This window comes from Urocitellus parryii, chromosome X (genome assembly GCF_045843805.1).
Source record: "Urocitellus parryii isolate mUroPar1 chromosome X, mUroPar1.hap1, whole genome shotgun sequence".
Classification (NCBI taxonomy): domain Eukaryota; kingdom Metazoa; phylum Chordata; class Mammalia; order Rodentia; family Sciuridae; genus Urocitellus; species Urocitellus parryii.
The window spans coordinates 62,608,488-62,633,985 of record NC_135547.1 but is presented as its reverse complement, the minus strand read 5'-3'; the positions used below and the strand labels follow the sequence as shown (position 1 = coordinate 62,633,985).

Here is a 25,498-nt window from a genome sequence, read left to right as displayed (position 1 = left end):
CAGGGTTCCTTTGTCTCCTATCTGCAAATACTACTTTCGCATTCTCTTGCTCTGCCGCCTTATCATTTCTCTTCTGTGCTTCACCCTATTGACAACACTGAGAAGCTTGGTCCTGAATGAGCTATGTTTAGAGGAGACATATGGGAGTAAAATTCTATTTTCGTTCCTCATGCATTGATGGAAAGATATTTACTTGAAGCATACTTGGTGTTACCTCCATACTGTGAGAATTTTGAGATACACTCTAGAGAAGACTGAGAAATCTAGCTATCTACTAGTTATTGAATGCTTAACAAACTGCTGTTCTCTTGCTTCATTTATTATTGATCTAATTGAAACTTCCTATATGGGAAAAACGGTGCACTAATTTATTTAGTATTCATACAGTGTGATACTTCTCATAAGTAGTTGAATTATGTGTTGTGATTTTTACACTTCAATTGAGTACTAGGGTGGATATTTTTGTATGGATTTACAAGGATAAACCTTGCTCTTGGTTCTCTTTTCAAAATAATGTGTTCCTAGTGGTTTTTAAAATACATTTTGGAGAAGATATTGGTTTAATCAAGTGTTTAATCAATTTAATCAAATTGTAAGTGTAATAACAATGCACATGTTGCAGTAGATAGTTATTTCTGTTGGCATCTCTTTGATTGCTTTTTGGATAAACACAGATTTAAGCATATGAGCTCTTCCCAACCTCATACTGAAAGTTGAAGTGTAAAGAAAAACATTCCTAAGTTGTGTAAGGGTTTTGGTTTAAAATGTTTTAAAATATCTAATTTTGAATATATCTTTACAATAGGTAAAAAGAACATTTTCCCAAAGAAAATAACATAGTTCAGAAGGAAAACTAAAGAGAAATTGCTGCAGATTTTACTTTACAATGTGATAAGAAAATCTACAGTTTCTTCAAGGCAATCGTATAAAGGTGATTAACAAATTATTTAATATTTTATTTAACAATTAAACTAAAATTTAAGGCATTTATAATTGTTCTGTTAGTTACATATAAAGAGAGCAATTAATCAAATTAAAAACCAAATAGTACACTGTTTTAAGTGTTAAAAACAAGTCGTTATTGCATTTTAATTTATTTTATGAACGTACAGATAATTTATTCAGAACTCTCTTGGCCTCTTGACCTCATTTGCTTAGCAGAAAGGTTGAAAATGACTTGATGTTTGAAAAAAGAATTTTAAAAAGCTAAGAATTTCTAAAATTAGGTAATTTTGTTCAGGTATAGACAAAGTAATTTTATCTGAATCCTTTGATAAATGGAAATGTCACTCATTGCTGTAGCATATTTATACATACATTGTATATAACTCAAATGTTGCTAAGGAGTTACCCAGAGAGGTTCTTCTACCTCTTTTGTATCTCTAGAGCCTTAACACAAAGGGGGAAAAAAAAGACAACTTAGCAATCTCTGAGGATCTAAGAAAAGATTTTGTTTTACAGGACAACTTTGTAAAACTTTGATTTTCCGTAACCTCATCTTTTGTGAAGTATATCCCAAAGTAGTGAATACTTCTAATTGAAAATGTGATAAATTCCTTATGAAATTGATACTTTGTTTTACTTAGGATCTTACATTTGAAAGGGAAATTCACATAAGTAATTATAAGAAATAGGTTGAGTGATGGCATTTGGCTTTCTGTTTCTTACTATCTGATGTTCTTAAATATATGATAAATTATTTGAAATGAAATAAGTTGAGCCTTTGGTTTCAAAACCACCATGTGGCTAGCATTATTTTATTAATCATTACTGAAAAAAATCAGTTGTATAATTACAAATGATATGCTGAAACACTTTGCTAAATGTTTGTATGTGATTGATCTTATGTTTACCATATTTAGGAAGCAGTCATGTTTCACGAGTCCTCAAAACTGTGAGACAAGAGAATGTAGTAGAGTGAGGCCAGAAGTCCTTACTGGTTCAAAGAACTCCAGGGAAACTGGGATAAAACATTTACATTATAAGTAGAACCCCAGGAGCCAGAGGTGAATACAATCTGCAGAGCTCCGCTCCAGGGCTGATCTGGGTCTGGAAGAAATGGATGAGAGCTACTGGATGAAATTCACTAATACTAGACATCTGAGTCCTCTAGTAATGTATAAATATCCCAACTATTGTCCGTTTTCATCTTGTTCTTTTTCTTCTTTTATAACCTATATTTTAACCTTAATCTCAGTGCTGCAGTTTTGTTCTTTTGGTTGCTTCTATCACTTCTCTCTGCCTCATCACCTTTACTGTCCTAATTCTCCATAATCTTTGGTTTACTTCACTACCTACCCCTTCTTTTAATTATGGTCATCATGTAAACCATCTAATCAGGTTTTGAGGATTTTTGTTTGTTTTTGTTTGTTTTGTAATAAGCTTTGCACACCTGGTTGAGAAGCATATTTTCAATTGCCGTTTTTTTTTTTTTTTTTTGCCATAACAACTGACTTGGGCTAAATGTATTTAAACTATTTTTAAAACCATTTCTTTTACAGATATTTTTGAGTGAACTTTGCTAAGTATGGATTCAGGTGGTGGAAGTCTTGGATTGCATACATCAGACTCTAGAATGGCCCATACCATGATTATGCAGGATTTTGGTAAAGCATTTTCTTTGTTGTATTTTTATATTTTTAAAAAGTAAGAACATACTAAATACCAAAAAAGAAATTAAAGAAGGGAAGAATTAACAATGAAAAATTATTCTCTTACTAGGAAAATAAAATTATAGAGCTTATTGGCTTTAAATAAGCTATGTATCAGTGGTATATTTAAATCATTCTTGTAGTTTGTGGGAGGATTGAAGTAAGGAAACTTGGAATATAGAGATAATATGTTACTGGAAATGAAAAGCTTAGGTTGCACATTAGTAAGTACATAATTATGTCATATTATGAATATGTGTGTGTGTATGTGTGAATATAAAAATTCCCACATGTAGGAAATTTTAAATTGGTTTTCTAATAAAGCTGGAAAAGGAAGTATTTTCTTCAATTCAAAGTAGTTAGGTGCTTATAAAGTGATAGAGATAAAAATCATGGACTTGGTAATTATTTTTATTCTGATGCTTTTTCCTGAGAAAGTTGTTATTAATAACATGCATTTTTCTTTTTTTTAAATATTTCTTAGTTGTAGATTGACACAATATCTTTATTTTATTTATTTATTTTTATGTTTTGCTGAGGATCAAACTCAGTACCTCACATGTGCCAGGCAAGCAACCTACCACTGAGCCCCCACCCCAGCCCCACATTTTTCTTTTCTTTTTTGTTTTTTAGAGAGAGAGAGATGAGAGAGAGAGAGAATTTTAATATTTATTTTTTAGTTTTTGGCAGACACAACATCTTTGTTTGTATGTGGTGCTGAGGATCGAACCCGGGTCGCATGCATGCCAGGCGAGTGTGCTACCGCTTGAGCCACATCCCCAGCCCCACATTTTTTCTTTTTAAAGAAAAAAACTCCCTACTTTTGTGGTTAAGTGTTTTAGTAACCTCTAAAAAGTAGTCATTTTGATAGAGATGCTAAAACTCTATTGATAGTCAACAAAAAAACTGAATTCAGGCAGGGTTGGTTGGTCTGAATTACAGAGAAGATAGAAATATCTGAAATAAAAAAAGCAGGAAAGTAATCATAAAAACTCAAGATCTGAGTAAAAGCAGAAAAGACAAATGGTAAATCAGGATAATAGGTAAACAGAAAACATGTGATAACAGAGTTTTTAAAACTGAAATTACTGATAGAGAACTGGAACCCATGATACTTGGCTTAATTAAGAAAATGATACTACTATTTTTGGAAAATGTCATTGAATATGTCATTTGGTTCCATATTGAAAAGCCCAGAGTAATAAGTGGATTCTAGACATGGAGGTTCTGTTTATTAGGTGTGTGAACTTGGCTAAATAACTGAATTCACTTTTAAGAGTGGGTTAGACTAAAGAACATTAAGATACTCTCTAGTTCTATGATTCTTTGACACTTCTGTAAGCCTGAGTAAACTTGGGTACATTAAGTTTGAATATGGTAAGGATTGGAATGCCTGTGTAGTTAATTGATGATATAGAAAGGAGTCATGAAGGGGCTGGGGGTGTGGCTCAAGCCGTAGCATGCTCGCCTGGCATGCGTGCGGCCCGGGTTCGATCCTCAGCACCACATACCAACAAAGATGTTGTGTCTGCCGAGAACTAAAAATAAATAAATAAATAAATAAATATTTAAAAAAAAAAGAAAGGAGTCATGAACTTATTCTCCTAAAAGATAAATGAATTGTGTTGAGTTAGAAATTATTTGGCATGGAAACATGTACAAAATAAATTGTACAAGAAATACAACATGGCTAAAAAATAAGAGATTTATATGTGGCCTTATGAATTCTTGGCTCAAAAGGTGATAGTTTTCAGCACACTGTAAGACTTTAATTTCAATATAAGCAACTTTTGGTTGAAATGTCAACTCCACTTTTTTACTATTTAAAATGGATATTTTAAAAATGGAAGTTAATATAGTATTTTTCCTGTTTAATACAAAACATAACCTCATCTGTAACAGTTGTTAAATTGCCATGACTCCCTTCATTCTTGAAGATATTCCTTTTAGCAAGTAGAATGTGTTTCCTTCCAAAGAATGAAAATCATCTGATTGATGCTGGTGAATATTTATTTGGTGTTCCTCTTAATTTTCTTTTCCATTGTTCATCCTCAGTGCCTTGAAATATAATTAATCTATTATTTCATTAATACTTTATTTTACTTTAGTTGCTAGGGAAGTAAAACATGCTATTTAATATTTTATACATGTTTTTCCTTCTTTATTTTTATTGAGATATGATTCATATACCATACTACTCACCTCTCTTAAGATTTGCAGTTCAGTGGTTTTTAGTATATTCAGAGAATTGTGCAACCATCACCTTGGAGTAATTTTAGAATATTGTGTTACCTAAAAAACAAATTAAAACCCCTCATACTCACCAGCAGTTATTCCCCATCTTCTCTCTCTTTACCACTACTAGGCATTCACTAATCTATGAATTTTCCTATTCTGAATATTTCATATAAATGAAATCATACAACATAGGGCCTTTTTGTCTGGCTTTCTTTTACTTAAAATAACTTCAAGTGTCATTCATGTTGTAACATGTTTTAGTACTTCATTCATTTGTATTCTCAAATTGTATTTCATAGTATAGGAAAACAACATTTTGTATATCCATTCATCTGTTGACAGAAATTTATGTTGTTGAAACACTTTTAGTGCATTAGAACAATGTTTTGTTAGACCTAAAGCTTTGCATCTTAGATGTGTGCCCTTGGAGGCATGTGGCAGTGTGCCAAGGCATACTTGAAACCACAGAGTGAACACATCTTTGTATCCCTTTCATTTGAACTGGGGTGAATACACATACAAAAATATATTTACACACAATCATAGTCACATAAATGTTATGGCCTGGAAAACAAAGTTTTCTTTTATGACCCCTTGTTACTTTAAGAGTAATAAAATGGAAAATTTTGAGAACTCAAGTTTTTAATTGGAAATTTCAAAGCATAATTTGAAGCCCCTTCTAAAATGAATTTAAAAGAGAAATTAAGCTTATTTATTGCAGAAAAAAGTATGAAGCTACTGCTTTCTACTACTATTATACTCTGTGATTTAACTCTGTAATTGTATTTTTGGTTATTGTTTTTGTGAAAGAATATGTTCTTTTAATTCCACTTTTTAATTCTTTTAATTCTTTTTTAATTCCATATTCATTAAATTTAGGTATAAAAATCAATGCCAACTAAATTGTTTTTACATTTTGTTATAATAATTATATAATAAATAATTAATATATAATTGTTTTGTATTTTTTCTTAATTCCCAATTAAATCAATAATAACTAATATTGGTAGAGCCCACTAATATATGGTTAGGGATGATATTGATCTAATATGAAAGCATACATATTTGCTTGGAAAATAGATTCTAAGCTCTTAGAAGGCAAGAACTCTTATGTTTTTGATATATAGTTGTGACCACAATTTCATACATAGTGTATGTTATTTTATGAAATGGAAAGGTGTCAAATGAGTATACTCATAAAGAGAATTTTGTTAGGAAGAATTTTGGAAATTTTGATTCTATTAATTTATATTTTTTTTTCTAAAGCAGCCCTCTGTGCTTTAGTTTACCAATCTGTTAAATTGTCTAAATTCTAACATTTTGTTTGGAATTAGACGTATTCACTTTGAATTTCTGTTAGCATCAAAATTTTGATATTTGCAACCCAATGAATTTAGTGATATTTATGAAACATTAAAATTGGCATATATAAGTAGAACTAGCCAAATAAATAGACTATATGTCAAGAACTCTAAATTCTATAACATTCTTGGTTAGGAGTATGGAATAACTACTATAGAGAAAATTTGAACCATTAATCTAGAATTGTTAGACCAATTTTTTGAAAGGTAGTTGAGGTTTAAAATTTTAGACATTGTGATATTTTTATGGTATGTCAGTTTAATAATTGTTTTAAGATTTTAAAAAAATTTACTTTTTAGTTGTAGTTGTCAATACTTTTATTTTTTAATTTATTTTTATGTGGTGCTGAGGATACAACCCAGGGCCTCACATGTGCTAGGCAAGTGCTCTACCACTGAGCTACAACCCAGCCCCTGTTTTAACATTTTGATATTGCAAAATGTCTATATTGCTTTGGAAGTTAAAGAGAAAAATAGCCTTAGATACTAGTATAAAACAGATCCAACAAATAACGAATTTTATTCCATCACGCTGGTAAAACTCCAAATATTCACATTTATTTACTTTTTTAAATATTTTTTAGTTGCCAATGGATTTTTAATTTTGTTTATTCGTATGTGGTGCTGAGGATCGAACCCAGGGCCTCACATATGCTAGGCAAGCGCTCTACCACCGAGCCACAACCCCAGCCCCAGATATTCACATTTAAATGAAGTAACTTGAGTAAAATGGAAAATACTGTAAGTTAGATCTTTCTTGGTTATGGCATTCATTTCACACTTGTTTTTTCTTCTCATTTATATTTTCCTTACTAGTAAGGTAAATTCTTCATGTCAGTTAGTGCTATTACTAAGTGTTTTAAAATTTAAATTACTTTTTAGGTGATAGGTTTTTTTACTTTTTCCCTCAAACTATTCTTCAGTAGTGCCCAACTTGGTTAATCCTATACATTTCTTTTAAAACAGTTTCTACATTAAGTAAATAAGCTTTATCTTCCTAGTTAAGTAAAAAAAAAATAACTAGTCTGGAGTTACACAATAAGTTCAGTTACTACACTGAACCTTGGGCAAGCGTACTTAGCCTCTCTAAACTGTAGATTCTCCATATTTAATATGAGGATAATAATACCCATCTTATTCTCTTGTTCTGAGAATTAAATGAAAAAATATATAAACTATTATCTGGTTGCTTTGCTCATTGTCAATAATGAATATATCTAGTGTATAGCTTAATAAATGACTTTATTTAGGTATACAGTGAAATCTAACAGATAAACTGAAAAGAGGGAAGAGCAAAATTTAATAGAAGACATCTTTATCTGAGTAATATGCTAGAATCCTGTGATGGACTTATCAATTCTTGGTCTAAGATCCTTCATATCATTTGGTTCAGGGTAAAAAAGCATATTTAGATTTAGTTTGGTTAAGATCTGATTTATTTTTACTTGTAAGCTCCCACTAGAAGCTTGATGAACTTAATCCCAGCCACTCCGAAGGCTGAGGCAGGAGAATCACAAGTTCAAAGCCAGCCTGAGCAATTTAGCAGTATCATGTCTCAAAAAATAAAAAGCGCTGGGGATGTAGCTAAGTGGTAAAGTGTCCTTGGGTTCAATCTAAAATAACAACAACAACAAGATTAAACAAAAGGCATTTATTATATCTCCTTAGAATCTACCCAGTGAAGTTAATCAGAACCCAGGTCAGCTTGAGCATTATTCTATGCTTCTTTGTATGTACTCTCAGGAACAAACTAATCTAGCAACGCTCTAAAATAAGTGACATTTCCTACATTTTAAATCTTTGGTTTGTAAAATGATTTTTATGAAATAGTAATTTTATTATCTATGTAAGAATTACAGTACTGTGAATTTTGTGTATATAATATTATTTTTTTCTTGCAAAAAGCCATCACATTTCCAGACTGAATGCTAAATTTGAAACTTCTCTCCCTCCCTGTATCTGAAACATGTAGTGGAATAATAAGTGAATAAAATTATTTGTTTTATACAAACTCCCTTTGTCTACCAGATTTGCAGGATCATGGTGTGTTCTTCTGAGGTAATTTGGTGGTTTAGGTGAGAGTTTGAGAGTAGTGACATGTATTCAAGATAAAAAGATGCTCCCAAGAACTCAACATTCCTTTCTTACTTTATTATTTGATGGGCTGAGTTATCCATGGTATCAACTGTTCTCCATTCTTGTTAACTAAATTCCATAGTGGATTGATTAACAATAGTGAACATTGTACAGCAAATAGCATTCTCTCATAGTTTATACAAAGTGATCATTAGGTATTATAATCAGATATACATAATTTCATTATAACCAGATCAACAAACAATCTTGTGTACTGTACCACCTCTAAGGGGCAGAATGTAATGATTCCTCATGGATAGAGTTTACATTTATACAATATTTACAAGGCAAGTGGAGTTGGTATTTACCCTGCTGCTCATGAAGAATATTTACGTTTTGATCCTGTTGTAGATTTACTATTATCAAGACAAAACTTAGTCTAAAATGCTTAGTTTTTTGATCCCCTAAATCAGGTGTTGAATAATGCCTCCCACTTCAGATATAGTTCAGGAACTGTCATGTTTATAATACATATTTCATAATGTATTTGTTAACTTTTTTGAACATAGTAACATTTTTGTTCATGTCTTTTCATTTTCAGAAAACAAATATACACTCTCAGGAATTAGGGAAAAGTAGTACATATTATTTTTATTTTCCCTTTACTCATCTTTCTCCAATGTTGACATCTTATATAACCATAGTAGTATATCACAAGTAGAAAATTAACATTTGTACATTACTGTTAACTAAACTTCAGACTTCATTCATTTTTCACCATTTTTACATGAATGTGTGTGTGTAGTATCTATGCAGTTTTAGTCCGTATATAGGATATTGTAAACACCACCATGGTGAATATGCAGAACTGTTCCATCACCATATATATGCTATTCTTGTTCTATTCACACACATATACCACATTTGGCAACTATTAATCTGTTCTTCATCCCTAAAGTTTTATTAACTTGAGACAGTTATACCAATTATTCCAGTTATTTAATTTATACCTTATATATGGCAATTTTAATGATTTTTTTAAAAAATTAGTTGTAAATGAACACAATAACATTATTTATTTTTATGTGGTGCTGAGAATGGAGCCCAGTGCATCACATGTGCTAGGCAAGCACTGTACTGCAGAGCCACAACCCTAGCCTATGATGGCTTTTTTCACTCAGAATCATTGTCTGGAAAATCATTCAGGTTGTAGAATGTATTATATTTTGCACCATTTTATTGTTGAGTAGCATTATGCAGAAAGGGTATGCCAGATTGGTTTAATCAGTCGTTTACCTGATAAATGATGATTGGGTTATTTCCAGCTTTTTGTTACTATGAGTAATAGCTACTATAAGTTGTTAATTTTTATGTACAATTATTGAACAAGCATATGTTTTTTAAAGTTTTCTGGGGAAAAATGCCCTAGAATGCAATTGTTGGTGTGTATGGTAAGTGCATGTTTACTTTTGTATGAAACTATCCAACTATTTTCCAGAGTTGCTTTTACCATTTTACATTTCCACCAATAACATATGAGACATTGAGTTTCTCTACATCTTCACCAGCCTTTAGTTTTATCACTGTTTTTTATCTGTTTCATTGGAGTATAATGGTGTGTCATTATGACTTTTATGTTTTACTTAAAAATAAGGTATTTGATTTTTTAGATATTTATTTAGATTTTACTTACTTTTTTTTTTACCTACTTCTACTCCAATTCCTAGTTAGTGATATTTTTATTATAATTAAATTGTCAGTGATTTTTAAATGATATATTTAGTAAGGATATTAATAAGTAATATTTTATAGCATTTGATATATTAAATACAGTACTTTTAATTAATAAAATAACTTTACCTTTTTTTGGATAATTGTTTGTATTATAGTGGCTGGAATGGCTGGTACTGCACATATCGATGGAGACCATATTGTTGTTTCAGTTCCTGAAGCTGTATTAGTTTCTGATGTTGTCACAGATGATGGGATAACTCTTGATCATGGCCTTGCTGCTGAAGTTGTCCATGGGCCTGATATCATCACAGAGACTGATGTAGTAACAGAAGGTGTGATTGTTCCTGAAGCTGTACTTGAAGCTGATGTTGCCATTGAAGAAGATTTAGAGGAAGATGAAGGGGATCATATCTTGACTTCTGAACTAATTACAGAAACCGTTAGGGTACCTGAGCAAGTTTTTGTGGCTGACCTTGTTACTGGTCCTGATGGACACTTAGAACATGTGGTCCAAGATTGTGTTTCAGGAGTTGACTCTCCCACAATGGTATCAGAGGAGGTTCTTGTAACAAATTCAGATACAGAAACTGTGATTCAAGCAGCTGGTGGTGTTCCTGGTTCTACAGTTACTATAAAAACTGAAGATGATGATGATGATGACGATGAAGATGATGACGATGATGTCAAAAGCACTTCTGAAGACTACTTAATGATATCTTGTAAGTGAAACAAAGTCATCTTTCATTACTCAGGAGATTGATTTATATAACTTGGAAAGATTTTCTGGGAAGGAGGATATGTTCAATAAAATTCATGGGGGAAACTTTTGAAAATTTAATTTTTTTCAAAGGTGTGTTCAGTTTTTTTTGAGTTTTTTTTTAATGTTTTCAGTTTACTCAGTGAATTTTTATATCCAAAATAAAGTGCTATAGTGCATGTTTTAATATCAGAATAGGAACAGCTTGGGAAGGTACATAAGGATACTGATACAAATTTTTAATGGTAAAAATGTATATTTCAAAATTGGAAGTAACTTTTTTTCCACTGTTGCTTTCTTTGTAACACAGCAAGCAGTGGACTTGTCAATGCGATTTTGCATAGGAATTTATGCATATTATTTTAAGAACTGTTGTATATATTTTTTAAATACTTGAAAATTAAATCACTCAGATTGTGTTCTATAGTTCTCTTTGTGTGTATTCCATTTGACTAAATATGTGTGTGTATGATTTATGCAAAACTATTTAGCACATTTATTCAGAGTTCTTTCTGAGATCCTTAAAACTTTCCATGTGAGGAAGGAGGATAGAAATATTTTGTTCTCATTTGAAGTGATAGGTTTGCCAGAAAAAAATAGTGATAATAAAAATCTCATGATGTTATCTTTGAAGCTTGAAAAAACAGTGGATCTTTATAAAATTTGAAGAAATTATGCTACAAGTAGTAAAGATTAAATAAAGACTTTTTACTTTTCTGAGGAAGGTTTTTGTTCTATTTAAAAATGCCAAAAAGATTAACTGGGAAGAGAATTACCATATACAGTGTGTATCTATGAATATAGTAATTGCATGTTATGTGTGTATCAGTGAATTCAAAACACACTAGATTTGTTTAATTTGTAATAAATATGATTTTAAAGTCTAGAATGTTAACATTCCTCTGTAAGCACTTTTGATGGTGAATATTTACATTGTTTTTAAGGGACTGATTTACATAATTAAAAATTGTGCAAATGTTATTATATATTCTTAAACAGATGTAGTTTACTATAGCAACTCGATATTTACATCTTAACATTATAATAACTATGGTTATCATTTATAAAAGAATATGGCAAAAGTGTTGGTAGTTTCTTATTCATTAAATTGGTCTTAAAGTGACATAAAATTTAGATATCATGTATAAATAGTCATACCTTACATTATCTTCTGATTTGATTCTGCAAAAGTTTTTTTAAACATTTCTGAAATATGTTAGATTCAAATAGTTATCTTGACAATTACCACATATGTCAAATGCAAGGACTTCTGTGCTTCTAGTCTAATATAATTAGACTGAAAATTAAGGAGAACATTATATAGCTCTAATGCTACTGAAACAACTGCAGGATAATTTTAGAGGGAGTTTAGGCTGAGGACTAATTCTTTTTTTTTTTTTTGAGAGATAGAGACTTTTTTAGTATTTATTTTTTAGTTTTTGGTGGACACAACATCTTTATTTTATTTTGATGTGGTGCTGAGGATCGAACCCAGCGCCCCGCGCATGCCAGGTGAGTGTGCTACTGCTTGAGCTACATCCCCAGCCCTGAGGATTAATTCTTAATCGGTAGAAAAGAAAAAAAAAATATTTAAAATATTCATTTAAAACTAAATTCCTTTGTGTTGTAGAAAATGTATCTACAAACACACATGCACTACATCACTCATTATCCCTACATCCTACATCACTCATTATCCCTCCATTCTTATCCTTATTTTTTTTTTATAATTCTTCCTCTACTTCACCATTTTCTTTTCTCTTAATATTTTTCCTTAATTTTTGATTACTTTTCACTACCACTCAGTTTCTGTTGGCTATTGTTATCTTTCAAAAATCAAAGATTAAATTACCTTCAAGTGGGGCTGGGATTGTGGCTCAGCGGTAGAGTGCTCACCTAGCACGGGCAAGACCCTTGTTCAATTCTCAGTACCAGGTTAAAAAAAAAAAAGGCATTGTGTTAAAAAAAAATTACCTTCAAGTACCTTATTCAAGAAGTCATTTTCTCTCTTTTTCTCTGAAACATAGATTTTCAAAATATCTTAAAGCTGATGACTTAAGTTAGATCTTTGTCTTGTTCCAGAATCCCTAAGTATTCCTGTAAGGAAACCTAATCAATAGCTGTGTTTTAGCAGTAGGAAATTTATCTTCTCTTAATATCTTAGGTACATCTGAGTTTAATCTATGCTCAATCCAACCTTCACAAATTCTTTATCTTAGCAGATGGTTAGGATCTCCCACTTGTGCTAAGTAACTTTGAAATTAAGAGAATAACCATATCTTTCTAATAAGACATTTATGGGTGAATATTTTCTTCATGAAAAACTTCACTGGAACAGGGAGCCACTTTAATGCATTTCGATGGCTTTTTACTTAGAAGTGAATGTAATTTTATATAAAACAAAAAGTTTGATCTCAAACTTCAGCAATTTCAGGGATAAAAGAAAAAAGTGATTTTAAAAGTAAAGAAAAAAGTAATATTAAAAAGTAAAACCACTTTATTAAGATACTTAATTCACACACCATGCTATTCACCCATTTAATGTTTGTAAATTAATTGTTTTAGTATATTCAGAGTTGTGTAGCCATTGCCCAATCAATTTCCCAATGTTTTCATTACCCACAACTGAAATTCTATACCCTTTAGAAGTTACTTGCCATGCCATTCACCCACAGGCAACTGTAAATTCAATTTTTAGGTTTTTCTATTCAAAATATTTCATATGTGTGGGATCTCACAATGTGTGGCCTTTTATATCTGGCTTTTTTTCACTCTGCATAATGTTTTCAAGGCATTCATGTCATAGTATGTATGGGACTTCATTATTTTTTATTACCAAGTAGTATTCCATTGTATGGATATGCCGTATTTGGTTATCCATTCATCAGTTGATGGACATTTTGGTTATTTCCATTTTTGGCTATTATGAATAATACTGCTATAAACATTTGCATATGAGATTTGTGTGACTATGTTTTCAGTTCTGTTGGATATCTATTTGAGAGTGGCACACGTTGGAAATTTAAATGTGACTATTTTTGTTTTTTCTCCATTGTGAAATATAGATCCTTTGCACATTGCTTAACCCCACCCCTGTAGTATATCAGTATGCTGTATATTTGTATCATGTACAGATATAATTATATGCTCCATATAATTTTTGTAGAAGCAGCTTAAAAGTGGTAAAGTAAAAAGCTTACTTAGCTTTAAAAAGCAGTGTTATATTACACAGTTTGCTAAAATACAATTTAATCAAATTGTGCCCATAGGTTATAGACAAACATTTAATATTACCAAACTTTGCAGTGTTGGCAAACAATGTGCTTTACTATTTTGTTTTATATTTAATGCTAGTAGAGTAGATTTCTGTGGTGTAAATACAATACCCCCTTATTGGTGATTTGAGAAATAACATTGTAGGACTTGAATATCATGTGCCTTACAATAAATAAAAATGTTAACCTTGAATTTTAGATATTTTAAGTTTTTTTTCCATGCTAGAAATTGAATCCAGGGGTTCTCTATAACAAGCTAAACCCCAACCTTTTTTTTTTTTTTTTTTTTTTTTTTTTTTTTTTTTTTTTTTTTTTTTTTTTACTTTGAGACAAGGTCTGCTAATTGCAGAGCCTGGCCAATATCTTGAGATCCTCCTGCATTAGCCTCCAAGTATCTGGGATTACAGTCATGAATCACTGTGCCCTGCTGGTATTTTAAATTTTATCTTCATTAACACATTTTGTTCTACTGTCCCATATGTGGAACACATATAAAAACATAAATTAAGCAATAAATATACCACTTATGGTAACTTTAAAATAATTATTATGTTTTTAGAGGTCTATTATTTTGAGGAAAATCAATAGCCATATGATTAGAGCACTTGAAAATATTTTAGAATTCATTGTGAAAATGGCATAAACTTTGTTTTAGAAGTTACTTGTACTAAATGTTCAACTCAACAAAATATTATGTGCATAATTGATATGTAATATAAGGAATGCATTCAAGAAAGTATTTTCTAGAACTAGGTTGTGATTTTAATTTTGAATAATGCACTGCATTTCAAATTATCAGATACTCTATTTATCCAGTGTCCCATCAGCTGTCCGGTCTGTTTTCATTCTAATTAATAAATGATATATAAGCTCTAGAATATTTCCAAACTATTTTTATGCACTTATGTCATTTTTATTGAAATATTTGCAGAATTGAAAACTTGGAACTTAACGGTTTAATAAGAATCTTTGAGGATTTTTTTTTTAAAAATCAAGTCTATCAACATGTTACTTTTAGTGACAAATTATAGAATAAATCTTGATTTACTTCAAACTGCACACCAACACCTTTAGTAGTTTTATCATCTATAGACTTAAAATACAGAACAAATTCACTCAGTATATTTCAAAATTGTTCATTCTGAGGAATCTAAATAAGAAATGATAGATGCATTAAACTTAAATCATGAACCTTAAAAATAGAAATAGTAATCTGAGAGAATAGCAACAATAATTACAAAACTTAAAGCTAAAATTATCTTACACATTTTAAATTTTGCCAAAAATGTGTATTTAATTTCATGAGCTTTAATGTAGTGAATGGCAGCTTTAATTCAGATTTTCCAGAGAGAACTGTGGTCACTTTAAACTATTCATATATAATAGAGCAGTGTTTATAAATAACTATAAGTTAGTCCAACTTTAGAGATTCATGTTTTGGACACATTTTAAGATTTTAGTCCTCTCTTTGTAAGAAAGTACTTTTTTTCCTGAACACTTAATTTGTCTATTTTGATTTTTCTTATAATATTGTTTTCTAGCATATTTTATGAGCTGTAAAACCAATAATATCTTGTACTTAATTATTTTTTCTTTCTTTTTAATTAGTTTTGTTGTCTCCTCAAAATTGCCAAAAATCTAGTAATATAATTAGTTGCTATGATAGAATAAAATATTTAGTACATTTGTTTTTATCATTTGAGTGCTTTCTTCCATAGAGAATGAAATGTTCAAAATCTTAAGTGTGTGGAATCATGTGTATTTAGTCACAAAATTAAAGTAGTTTTTGTAAAGAGAGTTTCTAAAATGTGATATTTTCCATTTTGAAAAGCCAAAATAATATTTTTAAAATTATATGAATCAAATTTGAAACTGAAGTAGGGAAAATGGAGAATTTGACCCATTTAGATCTTCCTGAAAAATTCTAAGAATACCAGGTTTATTGCTTTTTAGTGATAATTTATTGTTTCTCATAGTTCTGGAATTGTTATATATATTTAGAGCCTTCAGAATTTGATGTTTCTTATGTTTCATATGCAGTACTGTGATATGTGTATGCACATACATATATATGCATATATATCAGATTTTAAATTTAGCATACATTTTAGTTTTTATAGGAATAGTATCAAAATTAAAAATGGTAGGCATATAATAATTAGGGAGAACATATTGCTTGAATTCAATTACTTATGGCCATAGGAAAAAAATATTAATATAATCTATTTATTGCATAGTTCATATATTCTATTCATATGAAACTAAATGTTATCCTTAAAAACTGTAGAGCAGAAAATAACATTTAATATGTATACTTGAAATGTAAGTAGAAGTCTTAAATCTGTTGCTTTACCTTTGTATACTATTTATTTTTTTCATATGTACCGAATTATAAAGTTTTTAATAAGGAAAAGGAGGTGAAAGTACCCAATTTAGCTATTTCCTTTGCATGTGGCTTTGAAATAAAGCATACGTTGCTAAAATTAGACTTAACAAAAAATTTGTGGTTTGTATCCCATTGACTCAGTAGAAATTAGAGTATTTACTAAGAATTTATTGTTATAAGGATTTATCAAAGCTTCTTTTATAAAATTTTTGATATGTTCGGTTTCTTCCGTTTTTTAAAATCCTAGATTTCATATGCTATTTTATTTTATAAACAACTGCTGTTTAATTTGGGAGTTGTTTATGGGCCTTATTTTATGACTTATATGTTTAATAAATTTTTCTGTTACTGATTTTGGTGATAAAAGATTATTCAGTCTTTTCCACAAGCTATTTTAATTAAAGCTATATAGTTATGAAATATTTCCTTACATAAATTAATATCTGTGAATAGTTTTTTTTAAATATAATTGTGATCATGTAGTGTATCCGATCTTGTGTACTATTTTCCTGTGAAAGAACACTTTGTGGCTGCATAATAGGTCATCAAATGAATAGAGTAGATACATGGTTAAAATACATTATTTAATGTTGCGTTTAGGCTTAGCACACCCTAAATATCAGTAGTACTTTTTGACTGAAATGATTTCCTCTTTATATTTTACAGTGGATGATGTTGGGGAGAAATTAGAGCATATGGGAAACACACCATTAAAAATCGGCAGTGATGGTTCACAAGAAGATGTTAAAGAAGATGGGTTTGGTTCAGAAGTTATAAAAGTATATATATTTAAAGCAGAAGCTGAAGATGATGTTGAAATAGGTACAAAGACTAATTTTAGATTATTGCTATTATATGAATTAGATTTATTCTTACTTTTTATGTGGACTATTCTGAAATTGTCCTCAAAGGACAGATTTTAATAGTTTTCTTGGGTGGTGTATTTTAAAATAGTATATATGAATATAAAGCAAGAATACAAAATATGTTCTTAGAGTTTCAAACATGAGTATTATAGCTGAAAATATCAAAATGAGTGATGAGAATTTAGAGTAAGAAATTAAAATGAGTATTTAATATCATGAATTCTATAGGCAGGATCTTTGGGATTTAATCTTAGTTCTGACATTTAGCTGAGCCACCTTGAGTTACATAACCTCCATCTGACTCTTGTTTCCTCATTAAAATGGCCATAATGATAGGAACTACCTAATTGGGCTATTGTAAGGAATAAATAGGCAAATATATGTAAAAAAATAAATGATATTTGGAATATAAGTGTGATTTGTTAGTAATTGTTATTTCTCTGATAGCAGAAAATTAAAGTGTAATTTATGACAATTTTCTTCGCACTTTGAAGTTTATTTTGGAACTTAAAAAAATGTATTTTTCTAAAGGTAAATAGTTCTTGTATATTCTCTTTATTAATTTAGGGAGTTATTCCCATGATACTTCTCTATTTGGATATGTGTTTTAATTTTTAAGGTGGAACAGAAATTGTCACAGAAAGTGAGTACACCAGTGGACATTCTGTAGCCGGAGTGCTTGACCAGAGCCGAATGCAGCGGGAGAAGATGGTTTACATGGCAGTTAAAGATTCTTCTCAGGAAGAAGATGATATCAGTAAGAAAAAAGGGCACTGTAGTAACACATAAGTAGGGATCATGGATTAAAAAAAAAAAAAACAAGCAATCTCAGAGATAGAAGCACTGTATAAGAAATTTATTAAATTTATTAAAATTTATTAAAATAAGCCTGACCATTTGCTGAAAATACATGCATACATGTATCGTTCACATCCACAAACATGAAATATATCTAAGTTAATATACTAGAAATACAGAGATAAGCAGTATACAGTTCCTGACTTAATGAAGCTCAAAAATATATAGAGAGTTGAATATCAATGTTATATGTTATTGAATATGTTACATATACATTTTCTCATTTTATTCTCATAACTCATCTCTGAGGTAGATGGTGTTATCTTTATTTTATGCAAGGAAGAAAGACTGAGGGAAAATAATTTGCCCAAGACCATTCCAATAGTAAGTTTAGAAGGTAGGATTTGAACTCCTGTCTATTTAATTGTACTACCAGTGTTCTTTCCATATGGCCTTGAGCACTATTGGTTTGTCTCTGGATTTAGCAGGGGAAGGGCTAACTGGTTTTCTCTTTCTGTCACTTAGAGGTTAGCTATGTAAGTATTCATCCAAGTTAATCTGCTAAGATCTTGATTTTTTAAATGATGTTGATGGTGTCTAAGAAGTTATTCCTTAAGATTTCTTGGGGCAAAGTACCACAGGATAAAAAAAAAAAATATCCTCAGGTTTCCTTTCCTGTCATGCTTTCTAAACACATTTTACTCTCTGCATACTTTATCCACACCTCAGTATACAGCCCTTCTCTAAGGCTACTTCTGTCTCTTTGACATGTTAAGAAAAAAAAAAAAAAACTATTGTTTTGTTCGAGTAGGGCAAGATCCTTCATTTCACAGCATTACCCTGACAATGCTGCGGTTTTACCTAAGCTGCATTCTGATAGCTATTCCTTTCATTTCCTTCTCTAGAAGACAAGAATTCTATCCTCTTACATGAATAGTATATCACAGCTGAAATATCAAAACAAATGAGTGGAGAAGATTTGTATAGAGATGAAAGAGTTCAATGAAATAATTTCCATATGGTTTCTGAATCCTTTATTACTGTATTATTAACAAAGGGGCACAGTAGGAGGCGGGAGACTAAGGTTTAGGTTGGCTGATACCAGAGTGCCAGGGGGATGTGGGAAACAAACCAGAGTCTCTTTTCTGGTAAATGGAGAGAAGAGAAACTTGGAGAAGGAAGGACACTTTTTCCTAAAGTTATTTTCACATCCTTCTATAGTAAATAGAAGATCCCAGTGTGTGAATCAAAGAAAAGCATAAATTCAAGTCAGCTTTCTATTTAACAGGTTACATGTAAACAGATGCTTTCACATAAAGTACATACAGTGGCACTATATTTAAATATTTTTAACCACAATGTTTTTTTTAAATGAGCCTCAATCATTTTCCTCCTCAGTACTCTCTTAAAACTCAGCTTCTTGAAGTGTGTCCACATGTCTTTGAGCAATAGCATTTAATAAATACATATGTATGCATTTACATATACATATATAACCATTTTTGTAGAAGTTTTCAATTACCAGTATTTTGATTATTTTTTATTACATGTAATATTGAACATAGTATATGAGATAGTGTAAATTACTTTCTAATGTTGATTCTATGGGAAACTTAGTCTGAGTTTGAAGTACTATCAGGTAAATTTATTGGATACAATTCCTTTTATAAATTTGTAATTCCCAATGGGCCATAAAATCAGTCAATGTATTTCATGCACACATTTTATAAAATTAAAAAGCCATTTTCAGAAGACTTGGATCTGAGAGGAGAATAAGAATTTTTATAAATTATCGTCTCCTAGTGGCATTAGCCTCCAAAAGTGCCTAATATAAACCTACACTAAATTTATAAAATTTTAGATTAACCAAACTGAAATCTTGAAAGTTGAAAGGTTTAAATTGTTTAGAATTTTTACCCATTTATTAAATATTTGGGGTTATAAACAAGGAATTATTTCTAAAATTTAGGTTGCGCTGAAATAGCAGATGAAGTTTACATGGAAGTCATTGTAGGGGAAGAGGAAGGAACTTCTCTCCCTGAGATTCAGCTTGAGGACTCTGATGTTAATAAAACAATTGTCCCTGTTGTCTGGGCTGCGGCATATGGTAGGACACTGGCATTTTTTCACCTGATAAGTACATAACATATGTATTTAATCAGCCGTTTGGCCATTAAATATGCTGTGCTAATGCCACTGTGAGTTGGCTAATATAATAAAATGTTTTGTGTGGACTGATTCATCTCTAGTTACTTTTTGTAATGTTTTTTTTTTTAGTTTTTTTAGGTGGACACAATAACTTTATTTTATTTTTATGTGGTGCTCGAATCCAGTGCCTCATGCATGCTAAGCGAGCACTCTACCACTGAGCCACAACCTCAGCCCCCTCTAGTTACTTTTTACATGTTTTTTCTATCACATATTTTGTACTATTTGAAGTGAACTTTGCTTAATACATTTTCAGTACCATCTATTTTAAATACTACATGTATAAGAGCCATAAAACATTTTATTTTCCTAAAATAGGAGTACCCTTTGAAAAATTAATCTTTTCCCTTTTGGAAAAATTCATTTCAGTTATTAACACCACAGATAAGATGTTGGGGTTCTGAAAAGCAACAAATTCAGGTGTGCTCTTTTAGAAGTATGTCATGGAAGGTAAATTTATCAAGTTATTTTCTTCCCCTTCTGTCTGTTTTATCTCATTCCTGTGTAATGTACAAGAAAGTCCAGGTATACTGTGTACTTTGAAAAATATTGGTGTTCAAATGCATTAATTTACCTAAACTTGGTTCACCCAAAGGTACATTCATTCTAGAGTCATTATTGAACATCTCCAGGGCTAGAAGTACTTTGAAGAAATAGTTACATAGTTTACATTTAAAAAGTAAAACTGTCCTAAGTATAAACAATTCCAAGAATGCTGACAGCAGCCTTTATTTTCAGTGTGCAAAATTACCTAATCCAAAAGAGTGGAAGAATTTAGCAAAATATTTTTTAATCCGAGGAATGATGGGCAAAGTAAGATTTTAATAGATTAAAATGTGATCTCTAGTAATCACTATAATCAGCATATTAGTTAGTAATTAGTCTTTTTCTTTAGGAGATGAAAGAAGAGTTTCCCGAAGGTATGAAGATTGTCAAGCATCAGGTGAGAGAACATTTTATATAAGATATAAGTTAAATATCTGGCTTTATATACTGCTTGGTAAGTAAAGAATAGTTTGAATCTGCAGAAACATTTGTTGGATTATTACTTGCTTGGTCATACCTAATATAGTTACATAGGAATTTGCTTCTTTGGGAAATTAATTTACATATGGATATAATGGGAGTTAATCAGTGAATGCATTTCATTCCCTCAAGATACAGAGTTTACCACACTGGCCATAAAAAGGCTGCTGTGGAAAAATTATAAAATACAAATTATTTGGGCAGAAAAGTAAAAGTGTTTTCATGATATCAGTCATTTGTTAATGTCTTTCTTGATTGGAACTGTTTTCTTAAGTTAGATGGCAAACAGAGAGAGCTAGAGAGATCAACTTATAACAGTTATATAAAATCCATGTGTCAGCACAATTTTTTTTTCTTAGTTTTAATTCACTCTAAGTAGTATTTTGTGGTTCATTTTTTTTTCTTTCTCAAGGTGGCTTTTCCTCATGACAAACTATTTCATTGTTCTGTTTCTACCTTTGGGAAGAATTTGACTATCTAAACTTAAATGTAGATTTCACAGAAATTGATGAGATTTGTATATTGCAGTATACAAGCTAACCTGAGAGTTGTATAGATCTACAGTTTTAAATTAAATTGCATAGCACTACAATAGATTTGTGAGAATTGAAGTTGTATTAAGGATTTTATTCCCTATGCACTGATTCCACCGAAATTGTGGCAAATTGCCTGCCACAGTTATTTAAATCTCTAAAACCTACCTTAATACCCATCACATCAAGTATAAGATTCTAAAGCACATATATAAGAGGTTTAATTTTTCATGCATTACATAAAGTTACCATGATTATATTCCTTCACTGATATATGTATATTTCTTGCTAAATCACTATGATTTTATTAGCTACCTTTGGTGAGAAATTGGTCTGATGACAAGATTTTTAACAGGGTCCTAAAATTCAGTTTCTTATGTTACATGTATCTCCTCAGTTTCTTCTTTTGGGATGATTAAAGTGATATATTTTGACATTAATTTCATGTGATATCCTATTCAAAGTGTTTACATGTATACAACTGTGAGAGAGGAAAAAAAGAGAATGAGAATGTGAAATTCACTACTGCAAAGGCAACTTGGTACCATGTCATTTGTAAACAAAATGACATTTGTAAACAAAACCAAAAAAGTGTATGCTATGTGTTTTAACAGTGTATTGATTTTTTTCCAGGAAATACTTTGGATTCAACATTAGAAAACAGAAGTAGTACAGCAGCACAGTACCTTCAAATTTGTGATAGCATTAATACAAACAAAGTACTTAAACAGAAATCCAAGAAGAGGAGAAAGGGAGAAACAAGGCAGTGGCAAACAGGTAAATATTCCGCTTTATGAATATCATAATAATTGGAGATGTGCAATTATTTTTTATAACCAAAGGAAAAAAATCTGTTGCTTACAGGTAGTCATACTTCCCACGTACCTGTTTGTGTATTATATAGATAATTGTTTTTTACAGTGTGAGACTGATATGTAATAAAACTATGCTTGTCTGCTCCTTTTAAAGATAATTTTCAAGTTGATTTAATTAAAGGTTGTCAAATTCTGGTTTTCAATATATATATATATATATATATATATATATATATATATATGATGGTAGCATTTTGACAGGTGAGTGGTCTATAGTAAAATGTGCCACTCATTTCTTTCCAGTGAACTACTTTACCATAAATTTCTTTTCATTTGCATTTTATCTTGTAGGATTTTATTCAACTAATAGAGTTTTCACATAGTGAATATTAGCTAGTTTTGTCACCTTTGTTGTAAAATCCTTTAAAACAGTCTGACCAAATGTCAAATTTCCTTTGTTTTTTTTTACCTAGCTGTTATAATAGGTCCTGATGGACAGCCCCTGACAGTATACCCTTGCCATATTTGCACAAAAAAGTTTAAATCCAGGGGATTCTTAAAAAGACACATGAAGAATCATCCTGATCATTTGATGAGAAAAAAATATCAGTGTACAGATTGTGACTTTACAACTAACAAGAAAGTAAGTTTCCATAACCACTTAGAAAGCCATAAGCTTATAAATAAAGTTGACAAAACACATGAATTTACAGAATACACGAGAAGATACAGAGAGGCTAGTCCACTGAGTTCAAATAAGCTTATTTTAAGAGACAAGGAGCCGAAGATGCACAAGTGCAAATACTGTGACTATGAAACTGCCGAACAAGGACTGTTGAACAGACATTTGCTGGCTGTTCACAGCAAGAATTTTCCTCATGTTTGTGTTGAATGCGGGAAGGGTTTTCGCCATCCTTCTGAACTCAAGAAACATATGAGAACCCATACTGGTGAGAAGCCATATCAATGTCAGTATTGTGTCTTCAGGTGTGCAGATCAATCAAATCTGAAAACTCACATTAAGTCTAAACATGGAAACAATTTGCCATATAAATGTGAGCATTGTCCCCAAGCATTTGGTGATGAAAGGGAGCTTCAACGCCATCTGGATTTGTTTCAAGGACATAAGACACACCAGTGTCCTCATTGTGATCATAAGAGCACCAACTCAAGTGACCTTAAGCGGCACATCATATCTGTCCATACCAAGGATTTTCCTCACAAATGTGAGGTCTGTGATAAAGGTTTTCATCGTCCTTCTGAGCTCAAAAAGCATAGTGATATTCATAAGGGTAGGAAGATTCATCAGTGTAGGCACTGTGACTTTAAGACATCAGATCCATTCATTCTTAGTGGTCATATCCTTTCAGTTCATACTAAGGATCAGTCATTGAAATGTAAAAGGTGCAAGAGAGGGTTCAGACAGCAAAATGAGCTCAAAAAGCATATGAAGACCCATACTGGAAGGAAGATTTACCAATGTGAGTATTGTGAATACAGCACTACAGATGCATCTGGCTTTAAACGACATGTGATCTCAATTCATACAAAAGACTATCCACACAGGTGTGAATTCTGCAAGAAAGGATTTCGAAGACCATCAGAAAAAAATCAGCATATTATGAGGCACCACAAAGAGGCTCTTATATAATTATATCAATATAAAGAAAGAAGCTATTTACAAAATAAGATATGCCACTTTGGAGGAAAATCTGTTTTAACTGGTTTCAAAGCTTGATATTAAACCACAACTTTACATTCTTTGTATTAAAGATCTTAAAATATTTGAATTGACAGGGGAATCTCATAGCCCTTTGAAAATTACATAATGAATTTAGAATTGTTTTAGCAAAAACTTAAATGTCTATTTAATAGTATTATATGCATAATTAAATTACAAAGGGGAAAAGTAAAGACAAATACCTTATTGGCTGATCATACTGAGACAAATGTTTCTGAAAAGAGAATACATCTTTGAGGAGTTTTAGCAATGCTTTGCTTTAGCAAGCAAGCCTCACTTTTATGCAATTTTAGAAATGGGGTAGGGAAATAAAATACAGTCATCCATCAGTCATTTAGTCATTGAGCCTTTTATATTGTACCTGGAAATTGAATTCCAGAAAAGGAAAAAGTTTTGTGTATTCATTCAAATAAATTTCACTGAAAAACAGGTTAGATTGATTCAGTACTATTAAAAGAATTTCAGAGCAGCTAATATTTTATCACAGGATAGGATGTTTAAAATACAGCATTCTGTGCTGAAATCTAGGGTAAAGTCTAAGGACTAAACTTCCCTTTTTTTCTGATGTTCAAGTTTATTGTTCTGTATGGCATATATGACAAAAGTATATTTGAGTCAAATGTGGCTTTCTAAAATGGATGCAACTGTAGTGTTGCAAACAAAATCAGCACTATATTTCTTAATGATCTAAAGATTAAACTGAGAGAACACTTTTCTTAAATATAATGTTTAGAGGTTTTTTTAGGGCGTCTTAGCAAGTATGATTATTCTAGTCTTACTTGCTTTAATGTTTAAAGGTGCAATTTTATGCCATTATTGAAATTTTTGATTTAAAAAAAACTATATACCATGTTATTAACATGCGTTTTCAATATGAGGCAGTATTTGTGTGGTATTTAACAGAACAATATGCTGCCAATAGAGTTTGGAGGTGGATATTCAGTTTACAGTGTATAAATTTAAAATATGCATCCCTTTAACAACGCTTTGTGTTAGCATGCTGCAAATCAAAATGGCGCTTATATTAAAAGCT

At 30.9% G+C, this 25,498-nt stretch overlaps 1 protein-coding gene across 1 annotated transcript; it reads left to right on the top strand.

The window, feature by feature from the left end:
- Nucleotides 1-896: 896 nt before the first annotated feature.
- Znf711 (zinc finger protein 711) lies at nucleotides 897-25,200 on the top strand. Its single transcript, XM_026413123.2, has 9 exons — nucleotides 897-931; nucleotides 1,863-2,006; nucleotides 2,502-2,606; nucleotides 10,216-10,779; nucleotides 17,145-17,300; nucleotides 17,964-18,101; nucleotides 21,246-21,293; nucleotides 22,543-22,686; nucleotides 23,198-25,200. The coding sequence occupies exons 3-9, from the start codon at nucleotides 2,528-2,530 to the stop codon at nucleotides 24,373-24,375; spliced, it is 2,307 nt and encodes a 768-aa protein (XP_026268908.1). The 5' UTR covers nucleotides 897-931; nucleotides 1,863-2,006; nucleotides 2,502-2,527; the 3' UTR covers nucleotides 24,376-25,200.
- Nucleotides 25,201-25,498: the final 298 nt, after the last annotated feature.

Bases quoted from the DNA above. Each gene is read 5' to 3' on its own strand.
- Znf711 (XM_026413123.2), top strand. From the start codon at position 2,528: ATGGATTCAGGTGGTGGAAGTCTTGGATTGCATACATCAGACTCTAGA. The intron at 18,102-21,245 runs GTAAGAAAAAAG...CTTTTTCTTTAG, and splicing joins TCAGGAAGAAGATGATATCA to GAGATGAAAGAAGAGTTTCC. The intron at 21,294-22,542 runs GTGAGAGAACAT...ATTTTTTTCCAG, and splicing joins TGAAGATTGTCAAGCATCAG to GAAATACTTTGGATTCAACA.